Genomic DNA, 11834 nt, shown 5'->3' on the forward strand with positions numbered 1-11834 from the left:
GGAACAGGAAGGAAAGTTTCAAAGAGCTGGGATGTTTTTTGCTTAGGGTCCTGTGTGGTTGGGTTGGGAAATGTCTCTTTCAAGAGGAAGGGATGTTTGGGGGCCTTCCTGAACCTGAGAAAGAAGAAGAAGTCAAAGAAAAATAAGATTTATATGAAGGCCAGCCCTTAGCAGATGCCCTTGGGTCCTGCATTCCTCTAACAGCATTCCTCCTCCCCTCCTCCCAATTTCACTTGCCAACCCCCAATCCTAGGATCTACGGGATGGAATTTCGTTCCTCTGTGTATGCTCTGACCTCTCTATTCTTCCAGCTTTTAGCAGCGACACCAGGACAGTTCCACTCTCTTGCTGGAGCATAGTGAAAGCGGCCAAAGGGTGGTGCTCCTGGGGTGGGCTAAGGGTCACAAGGATGGGGCTGCTGGAATGGGAGCACAGCTGGGGAGTGCTTCTGGAGTGGGATGGAGCACATCTGGGGAAGGATTCTAGAATGGTATGAGCACATCTGGGGAGGGATTCTAGAGCGGTATGGGAGCACAGCTGGGGAGTGCTTCTGGAGTGGGATGGAGCACATCTGGGGAGGGATTCTAGAATGGTATGAGCACATCTGGGGAGGGATTCTAGAGCGGTATGGGAGCACAGCTGGGGAGTGCTTCTGGAGTGAGATGGAGCACATCTGGGGAGGGATTCTAGAATGGTATGAGCACATCTGGGGAGGGATTCTAGAGCGGTATGTGAGCATAGCTGGGGAGTGCTTCTGGAGTGGGATGGAGCACATCTGGGGAGGGATTCTAGAATGGTATGAGCACATCTGGGGAGGGATTCTAGAGCGGTATGGGAGCACAGCTGGGGAGTGCTTCTGGAGTGGGATGGAGCACATCTGGGGAGGGATTCTAGAATGGTATGAGCACATCTGGGGAGGGATTCTAGAGCGGTATGGGAGCACAGCTGGGGAGTGCTTCTGGAGTGAGATGGAGCACATCTGGGGAGGGATTCTAGAATGGTAGGAGCACATCTGGGGAGGGATTCTAGAGCAGTATGTGAGCATATCTGGGGAGTGCTTCTGGAGTGGGATGGAGCACATCTGGGGAGGGATTCTAGAATGGTATGAGCACATCTGGGGAGGGATTCTAGAGCAGTATGGGGGCACAGCTGGGGAGTGCTTCTGGAGTGAGATGGAGCACAGCTGGGGAGGGATTCTAGAATGGTATGTGAGCATATCTGGGGAGTGCTTTTGAAGTGGGATGGAACACATCAAGGTAGTATTTCTGGAACAGGAAGGGAACACAGCTGGGTGGTGTGTCCGGAATGGGATGGGGGCACATCTGGGTGATGCTTATGGAGTCAGGTAGCACTTCTAGGAAACACACCTGGATGGCAGTCTTTGAGTAAGGATCTAATCCCTTCCCCCAAGGAGCTCATAGTTTAGGAGGGAAAATTAGATGTGGACACAAATATCCCCAATAGACATTAGTGAGATAATTGTTATATGACATGACCAAACCACTGTACCTCAAGAGCACAAAGGAAGAATCAAGGGTATCAGGAAGGCTTTCTGGAGGAGGTGACATTTGAGATGGGCCTTGAGAACAATATGGACAAAGGGACAAAGGCAAGAAAGCAAGAAATTCAATGGGGGGAGGATTATGAATCATGAAACCATGGAAAAATATTCTAAATTAAAAAAAGGAAAAAAAGAAGCAAGTAATTCAATTTGCCTAGAAAATAGGGTACCTAAAAAAGGAGCAAAATGAGATAAGGCTGAGAAGAGGGTAAAGTCAGATCATAGAAGGTTTTAAATGCCAGAGCTGGAGCTTCAGCTTTAGCTTGTTGGCAGACCAAAAGCTATGGAAGGTTTTTGAACAGGGGAAGTGGCATGTCTGGAGAAGACCATTAGGAAGGATGGGAGAGAGACTGGATCTAGGGAAATCTCCTAGGAGGTTATCCGAACAATAGTTCAGCTGAGAGAGACTGAAAGCCTCAACTAGGATAATGGTTATAGGAGTGGAAATGAGACAGCAAGATCAGAGAGCTCGTTGTAAAACTAAAGTAGAGAAATCTTGGCAATTAATTGGGCATGGTGAGAGGTGAAGGTGAGGGAGAGTGAAGAGTCAATAGGACAATGAAGTTGGTGGCCTGGGTGACTGGAAAAGGGGGGGACATGCCTTTACCATAGGAAACAATTAGGTGGGGTAGGAGAATAGAATAATCTTGGGAACATTCTGAGTCTGAAGGGTCAGCAGGACTTGCAGGTGGGGATGTTTAGTAGGATGTTGGAGACATGGGTTTGGGAGAAAGATCAGGACTGGATATATGAATTGATAAGTCGATCTCCTAAAAGGGGCAGTTAAAGCTATAGGCATTAAAGTTGTAAGACCACTGAAGCGAAGGTTTGTGGAGAAGAGAGCCAAGGATTAAACTTTAAAGGTAGGAGAAATGAAAGAGACAGAGAAGGAATAGTCAGAGGTAGGAGAAAAACCGGGGTTGGTTGGATCAATGGTCTTTGATAGTGTGTAGTGGGGTGGGACAAAGATGGGGGAGGAGAAAAGAGTTCTGGACTTGGAGTTGAGACCTAGAATTGAATACCTGTTTTGATACTGACTATAGCTGTATGATCCTGGGAAAGTCACTTCCCTTAAACAAACCTCAATTTCCTCATTTATCAAATGGGGAATTCTTATATTCCCTGCCTCTCAGAGTAGTTGTGATGATGGTGTTTTGTAAATGTGAAAACAAAAGAGAAAATGGGAATTATTATCATTGAGCACATTTCCCTTCCTCTTTGCTTCTTCATTCTCCACTCCCCCCCCCCCCCCATTTCCCAGCCTCCTCCCACATTACCTTTTGCCACCCCTAACCCAGTGAGGTCTCTCTGGCCAAGCCAAGCAGCTGCCAATGGCCACCAATCATTACCCACATACTACTGGGTCCCATTCCCAAAGCTCTTCTTATTAGCCAGGGCTGCTCTCCATTTAACGGGCCTTTGAAATCTTATCTTCTCATCTTGTTTTCTGTTTCCTTTTTATGCTGGAACCTCATCTGTTTGCCAGCATTCCCTGACCAGTGTCTCCCATGTGTTTCTCATTTGCAGGGTGATGTGTCTCCCACCACTTCGCTCCTTCTGGCCTTTCTAAGTGGTGTCAGTCACTTGGCTTGGCTACCAGTTGTTCCTCACTGCCCCCACCCTCTTGGCCTTGGCTTCTCCTCAAATCTTGCCATTCCAGCATCAACTCTAGGACTACGCTTTGGTTCTGAGGCCAATGAGGGCCTGAGGAATTGCTTCCTCTTCATTTCAAGAATTACCCTTGGCCCCTCTCTGGGCTTATACCTATCTCTTCTCTGTTATGACCTTATCTTCTCTGAAACCATCACCCTTTGGAAGGTGGGATGAGAAGTAGTTAAGGAAAGATAAATGGCCTTGGGCTATGCTCCCTTTCTGAAGCTCTTTCTCTTGTGGTTTCCAGGTCATTGTACTGACTTGGTTCTCCTTCCACCTCTCTGGCCTTCTTGGCTAGCTTTTCTTTTTCCTTCTGACTTCAGAGTCTCCCCAAGCTTCCATCTCTGATGATCTTTTCCTCTTTATAAATTCTTCCTTGTTAATCCTCTCCTTTCCTATGGCTTTAAAGACTTCTATTATGGGGATGACTTACCCATAGATCAAGTTGTTTTTTTTTTTTTTTGTGAAAATCCACTTCCATTTATTTATTTATTTGTTTGTTTATTTAGATTTAAATATTTTATTTTTTTAGAAAAATTTTCCATGGTTACTTGATTCATGTTTTTACTTTCCCCTTCACCCCTCCTTCACCCTCCCCCCCCATAGCCAGTGCACATTTCCACTGGTTTTAATATGTATCATTGATCAACACTTATTTACATATTATTGATAGTTGCATTGGTGTGGTCAGTTCGAGTCTACATCCCAATCATGTCCTCATCAACTCATGTGTTCAAGCAGTTGTTTTTCTTCTGTGTTTCCACTCCTGCAGTTCTTCTTCTGAATGTGGGTAGAGTTCTTTTCCATAAATCCCTCAGAACTGTCCTGTGTCATTGCATTGCTGCTGGTACAGAAGTCTATTACATTCGATTTTACCACAGTATATCAGTCTCTGTGTACAATGTTCTTCTGGCTCTGCTCCTTTCGCTCTGCATCAATTCCTGGAGGTCTTTCCAGTTCACATGGAATTCCTCCAGTTTATTATTCCTTTGAGCACAGTAGTATTCCATCACCAGCATATACCACAATTTGTTCAGCCATTCCCCAATTGAAGGGTATACCCCCGTTTTCCAGTTTTTTGCCACCACAAAAAGCATGGCTATAAATATTTTTGTACAAGTCTGTTTATCTTTGGGGTACAAACCCAGCAATGCTATGGCTGGATTGAAGGGCAGGCAGTTTTTTAGAACTCTTTGGGCATAGTTCCAAATTGCCATCCAGAATCAGTTCACAACTCTACCAGCAATGCATTAATGTCCCAATTTTGCCATATCCCCTCCAACATTTATCACTCTCACCTGCTATCATTTTAGCCAATCTGCTATGTGTGAGGTGGTACCTCAGAGTAGTTTTGATTTGCATTTCTCTAATTATTAAAGATTTAGAACACTTTCTCATGTGCTTATTGATAGTTTTGGTTTCTTTATCTGAAAATTGGCTATTCATGACCCTTGCCCATTTATCAATTGGGGAATGACTTGATTTTTTATACAATTGATTTAGCTCCTTGTGTATTTGAGTAATTAGACCTCTGTCAGAGTTTTTTGTTATAAAGATTTTTTCCCCAATTTGTTGTTTCCCTTCTGATTTTGGTTGCATTGTTTTTGTTTGTATAAAACCTTTTTAATTTAATATAATCAAAATTATTTATTTTACATTTTGTAATTTTTTCTAACTCTTGCTTGGTTTTAAAATTTTCCCTTTCCCATAGATCTGACAAGTATACTATTCTGTGTTCACTCAATTAACTTAAAGTTTCCTTCTTTATATTCAAGTCATTCACCCATTCTGGATTTATCTTGGTGTAGTGTGTGAGATGTTGTTCTAAACCTAATCTCTCCCATATTGTTTTCCAATTTTCCCAAGTTGGGTTTTTTTTTAAACCCTTACCTTCTGACTTTGAATTAATATTAAGTATTCCAAAGCAGAAGAGTGCTAAGGGCTAGGCAACTGAGGTTAAGTGACTTGCTCAGGCTCACAGGAGCTATGAAGTATTGGAGCTAGGAAATATTTGAGACTGATTTGGACCCAGGACCTCACACCTCTAGGCCTGGTTTGCTATCCATTGAGCAATCTAGCTGCCCTTTATATATCTGGTTTTTATCTCTCTGGAAAACTCCAACCCACATCTCCAGCTACCTGCTGAACATCTCCATTTGCCTTGTGTCTTTTCCCTTTCTTGAGCAGTCATCATGTTTTTGGGCTTATCATTTCCTCTTCTAGAGACTATCATCTACTTTTCTCTAAAGAGCCAATAGAAATAAATGCCTTCTCTAGAATGTGAGGGACTTGTCCAAAGACACATAACTACTTTTTTGGTAGGCAGGATGGTATAACAGAGAAAGCACTATATTTAGAGTCAGGAGTGCCTGCCTTCCAATTCCAATTCTATGCCACACACTGTGTGTCTAATCCTGATTTCTAGGTGACTGTGTGACTATGCTCTCATTTCTGAAGCTCTTTCTCCTTTGGTTTCCAGGTGATTGCACTGACTTGGTTCTCCTCCCACCTCTCTGGCCTTTCCTTCTCTGCCTTCTTGGTCTGGCTAAGTCACTTAATGTCTCTCAACCTTATTTGTAAAGGAGAATAAAATAGCACCTACCTGTCTTAATACAGACTTAGGGACTATCAGAAAACAAAGTCTTATACAGGAAAAGGCAGCAATCTTCCTTATCTGCCACTTATATTGCAAGGAGGAAAAACCCAATGAGTATAGGGTTAGGGACAGAGTCCCTAGTCATCATATTTGGTATCAGGGAGAAGTGAGCTCTGCCAACAAGGCATTTGTTGTTTTTGTTTAGACAATTTTCAGTCAGGTCTGACTTTGTGACACCTCATTTTTTTTGGGTGGCAGATGTACTGGAGTGATTTTCCATTTTCTCTTCAGATCGTTTTTCCAGATGAGGAAACTGAGGCAAACAGGGTTAAACGATTTGTCCACAGTCACCCAGCTAGTAGATGTCTGAGGCCAAATTTGAATTCAGGTTTTCTTGATTCCAGGCTTAATACTCTACCCACTGTACCACCTAGATGCCCCATATGGAGGTATTTAGTCCCCCATTTAATCCTTGTTCTCTATATACCCCAAATTAAAGAACTGGAAAATAGATACAGCTGTTGAGACCCCAATCAGTCTCAGACATCAGTTTGTGCTTCTAGAGAGAACTTTGCCTGGCTGAGAGGGACTGTACCACTGAACAAAACCAAAAAGTAGTACTAGAAGGGAGTGGACACACAGAGAATACAGCAAGCAGTCTTTTTGTATTCTTATTTTTAAAAAAATTATTTTTATTTTATTTTAATAACAAATTTCCACATAAGCTTTCTGAAGCTATATGATATAAATGATACATTTTTTCTGTCTCCTTTTTTTCCCTCCCCACTTCCAGAGTTGACAAGCAATTCAATCTGGGTTTTACATATGTTATCACGCAAAACTTATTTCCTTCCATATTTATTTTTGTAAGTGAATAATCTTACAAAACCAAACCCCCAAAACATACTATACCCAAATAAGCAAGTGATAAATCATGTTTTTATCTGTATTTCTACTCCAACAGTTCTTTCTCTGGAGGTAGATAGCATTTTTTTATAAGTTCCTCAGAATTGTCCTGGATCATTGTATTGCTGTTAGTAGCTAAGTCTATCACTGTTGATCATTCCACAATATTGCTGTTACTATGTACAATGTTCTCCGGGTTCTGCTTATTTCACTCTGCATCAGTTCATGTAGGTCTTTCCAGCTGTTTCTGAAATCCTCCTGTTCATCATTCCTTAGAACACAATAATATTCTGCCACCATCATATACCATGATTTGTTCAGTCATTTCTCATAGGAGGGGACAATACATATAGGGGAGTGGTGGTCATAGAAAAATAGATTAGTTTGAGATACTCTCTTCAGAAGCAATGGTTCTCTACTCTTTACTCATTGCTGTTTCTAGAGCAAGAAGTAGAAAGGGGGGAGCATAGAAGGAGATGGCAATGAAGTATGGTCTAGTGGTTAAAGTCCCCTAAAAATGGTGAACACTCACCAATCAGCAGAGCAAGGCTTTAAGGTGAGAATGGGAGGTCCAAGGTGTGTGTGTGTGTGTGTGTGTGTGTGTGTGTGTGTGTGTGTGTGCCTTTCATTCATCCAATCCATTCATCAATCCATCCATCCATCCATTCATTCATTTTATAAGTAAAGTCCTATACTAGGTATACTGTAGTACTGTGCTGGGTGCTGGAAGAGATACAAAGCTTGGAGATGTTGAGGCAGTTCAGTGGCAAAAAAATAGAGGCCTGGACCTGGAGTCAGGAAGACCTGAGTTCAAATCTGGCCTCAGACATTTACTAGCTACTTAGGCAAGTCATTTAGCTGCTGGCTACCTCAGTTTCCTCATGTGTAAAAATGGAGATAGTAATAAAACCCACCTTTCATGGTTATTGTGAGGATGAAATGAGATGAGATATTTGTGAAGTGCTTTGCAAACCTTAAAGTTCTAAATAAATGATCATTGTTGTTCAGTCATTTTTCAGGCATGTCTGACTCTTTGTGACTTTATTTGGAATTTTCCTGGCAGAGATATTGGAGTGGTTTGCCATTTCCTTCTCCAAATCATTTTACAGATGAGGAAACTGAGGCAAACAGGACTAAGTCACTTGCCCAGGATTATATAGTTAGTAAGTGTTAGAGACTGGATTGAACTCAGGAAGATCAATCTTCCTGACTTCAAGTCTAGCATTCTACCCACTGTGCTACTTAGCTGCCCAAAATAAATGCTAACTGCTTGCCATTTATTTATTTATCTATTCATTCATTTATCTATTTATCTATCTATCTATCTATTTATTTGTTGTTTACTGCTATTATTTTTGCCCTCATGGAGTCTATAGTTGATTAACATCCATTTCTATAATGCTTCATGTTTTACAAAGTGCTTTGCACAAGACTCCCTGTGAGGAGGGAGTTAGTGTATTACAGTGAAAAAAGATTTATGATCTTATCAACCCCACTTCATAATTGGAGAAACTGAGACTCAGGGAAATAAAGTAACTTGTCCCAGGTCACATATAACCATCAGGTGGCAGAGATGGGAATGGAACCCACAGGTTTTTAACTCTGAAGCCAGTGCTCCTTCTACCAAGTTGTCCATGTAATTTGGCCAGGGTCAATCAAGGAGAGTCAAGGCAACATCAGTTGCCATCTCCAAAGATGTTGGTTTCTCCTTGAGGATGCCCTACCCAAGAACTTATTGGGGGGAGTTTTATACGTTCCTATATCATATTATCCCCACCCACAATATCCAACTCCACAGGACTTTTCCATTCTCATTGCCAGACCAATTGTGGCTAGCTGTCCCCTACTGGGCAGGAGTTGGAGTCTTGGAGTGAGTGTGGTTGATTCTTGTGATCAGTAGAATGGGAACCCCTACCAGGGAGCTCTGAATTTCAAGGCTGAACATAGTGTTCTGAAATCACTTAGGCAACCAGGGAAACGGCATGGTATGGGGAAACATGTAAGCTCCTTGAGGGCAGGGACCAATTTTGCTTTTTTTCCTGTATTCTCCGAGCTTAGCAGAGTGCCTAGCACATAGTAGGTATTTGGTAATTTCCTTGTGTGAAAATTTCCACCTGCCTCACTGATTGAAGAGAGCCTCTGGACTAGAGGTCAGAAGATGTGGTTTCAGGTTTGAGTTCTTGCATTAACTTGAAATATGACTTTGTGCAGATCATCTCTCTTCTCTAGGGTACGGTTTTTCTCAATTGTAAAAGAAGAGTTAAATTAGGTCAAGTCCTCCACTCTTAGAAAGGGATCTTCCAGTTTATCTCAAATGCTTGTCTGGGAGATGTTTAAGATGCAACATAGCATAATAATAATTTTTTAAAAAACAAGTCCTAGATAGAAAAACAGAAAACTAAGGGTTGGTGGCTAACTTTTTTTTTTTTGACGACTAATTGTATATGTAAGCTTTATAATTAATTAAATCACACAGTGCAAAGAAAGGTCCATTGACCCTTTTGGCAAAGGGAAGGCTGGAAGCCACACAGGTAACTTCAATGAAGAGTCCATATATACATGTGATGAGAAACACCCAAACTAAATTTGTGCTCTTAGATTGGTCATTCTGAATCACGATGCACTTCTGATGCGTCAGCTCGACAAATTGGGCAGGTACGATTTGCCTTAAGCCATTTGTCAACACACTTGGCATGGAACTCATGGTTACAGAGTAAGACTCTAAGTAGCTGCTTTGACTCAAAATCACACATGCATACTACGCACAAAGTCTGCTCTGACTAGTGGTTGTTAGGATTGAACCGGTAAGATGGAAGCTGTTCAATATCTGCTTCTGTTAATCCACGTGGCTTAGCTTCCCCTAGTCGTTCTGCAAGATTTAGTAATGCCTCATAATTTTCTACTTCTCCATCTTCTACATCCAATTCAAAGCTGAAGGCTGGACCTATTGCAGGTGGCACTGGAAGCATTGATAGTACATATGGTAGGAGGCTGGGATGATAAGGGGGAGGTGGTATTGGTTGCTGAGATCGATATCTACTACGTCCTGTAAGTCTTCGAGGCATAAAGGGAGGATAAGGTACTCCAAAAGATACCTCCTGGTGCAAAGGATCATGTGTTAAGAACTGGAGAGGGGCTGATGGAGGTAATGTTGGAGGATGGGCTGAGGCAGGATAAGTAAAACCTCCTACAGGAAGGTGTTCTCCCAGGAGTTCGACTTCATTTTCTATCCTCTGTAATGGCGATCGTGATTGCTGTGTTTGGAAGGGGACAAACTGGCCAGGTGGTGGCAAATGAGGAGGAGGATGTGGAGAAAGGTGAGGCGGATGTAAAAGAAATGGATCACTAGAAATAAGAGGTGGGAATGCAGCATATGGTACTGGTAAGTGCTGAACTGAACATGCCTGAAGCATTGGAGGAGGCACACTATAGACAGGGAGGTGCTGTCCACTGAAAACCACAGAGCATCCTGGAACCTGCTGTGTATTACAAGCAGGGATGTGCTGGCCAGTGCAAAGTGGAATTCCATGGGGAGCAACAGTTGTTACAGTACAAAAAACGGGGACTGTGCCTTGATGAAGCTGTTCATGTATGTCAACCATCACTGCATTCTGCTGCGGTGGGTGAGCAGCAGGATGCAACATACGTGGGGATACATTAGGAGGATGGAAGGCTTGGGGCTCCTCTATTGCTTGCTGCTGTCCATATGAAAGATGGTGATAGTTTTCATCTTGACTAATGGAATTATGTCGAGAGAGACGATCCCTCCTTCCTCTCTGGCGCCGAACAGGAGGACTTCTTCTGTTGCGTGCAGGTGTGTTGCATCGTTCCCCTGAGAAGTGATGCTGATTGGGTTGAACTGAAGGAGGCTGCCTATTTGATGTCATCTCCCATGGTCGCATTGGTGGTGATGGGGCTGGTGATGCTGTATAATCAAAGACTGAATGAGAAAGCCTCTGTCTCTTGGGCTTACCAGGCGGACTAGGCCGCAAGGCAGTGGCTAACTTTTGAGCCATGCAACTGTGGGGAAATAACTTAACCTCTTTAAGCTTCCATTTACTCATCTATAAAATGGGGATAGCAAACCAGACTCACAGGCAGGGATATGCTGGTAAATATTTAACAACCTCTTCCCCTGCCCCCAAAGGGCTTTACATGAACATTATCTCATTTGAAACTCACAACTCTGTAAGACAGTTCCTACAATGTTGATTGTTTCCATTTTACAGATAAGGAAACTGAGGCAGGGATAGGACCTTTAACTCACATTCCTTGATTCTTAGATTAATACTCTCTCTACTGAATAATGCTACCTTAAATGAGTTCTTTTTTACTCCTAGACTTCATATTTTGGAAGTATCCTCTTCTCTGTGGCCCCTCCTTCTGATTGGTTGATTCTTCCCTAAGCTGCCATATTAATTCACTCCCCTTCAGGCTGCTCTCCCAAATCTACTGGAGGTTCTCTACAGTGCCCCTAATCTAGGCACCTTCATTTCTTTTCCCCTTCCCCCAGTTCTGTATCCATCCAGCCACCGAACTTCCTCTTAATAAATGCTAGTTAATTTGATTTGACCTTAATAAGTGTATTCAACTCTGAGGATCCATAAGTCTGTGATTAGGATGGGAGATCCAAGAAGGAAGAGAGCAGCGTAGTTTAGAATCATTAGGGAAGACTTCTGGAAAGAGGTGGGACTTGAGTTGGACCCAGAAGGCTTAGCAGAGGAGAAGGAACATGGCAGTTCACGCTGGAGGAAACACCACTCCCCTGTGGCCAGGGTCAGAGTCATGCACTTCTAGGTAAACTTGCAATGTCCTGGCTGCTCTTTGGGCACTGGAGGTTTCCTCAGCTGAAGAGGAAAAGATGGGAATGACTATACCCGTGTCTGATTCTATGTGGAAACAATGATTATCTTCATTCCCACTAAAATATGTGCTCCTAGTCCGATTTCTTTCCTATTCTGGCTTGACATAGAAGAGCCAACTAACTACTGGTCTTCATACCCATTGATATAACTTTATCCTGTAATACTTTCTTTTTTCTATGTATGTATTGCTGGTGGCCCATGTGAAGATTCAGGGGCTTTTATACCCTGACAGACTAGAATGACGAGCCTGATT

The 11834-nt window shown here is 42.7% G+C and overlaps 1 protein-coding gene across 1 annotated transcript; it reads right to left on the reverse strand.

The window, feature by feature from the left end:
• Positions 1–9271: 9271 nt before the first annotated feature.
• On the reverse strand, positions 9272–10633 carry LOC123235365 (E3 ubiquitin-protein ligase RNF38-like). The gene is given in 1 exon segment (XM_044661477.1): positions 9272–10633. A coding segment is annotated over 1 exon segment (1299 nt). The 5' UTR covers positions 10619–10633; the 3' UTR covers positions 9272–9319.
• Between the last annotated feature and the right edge of the window lie 1201 nt (positions 10634–11834).

The sequence above is a fragment of the Gracilinanus agilis genome, chromosome 2, assembly GCF_016433145.1.
Source record: "Gracilinanus agilis isolate LMUSP501 chromosome 2, AgileGrace, whole genome shotgun sequence".
Lineage (NCBI taxonomy): Eukaryota > Metazoa > Chordata > Mammalia > Didelphimorphia > Didelphidae > Gracilinanus > Gracilinanus agilis.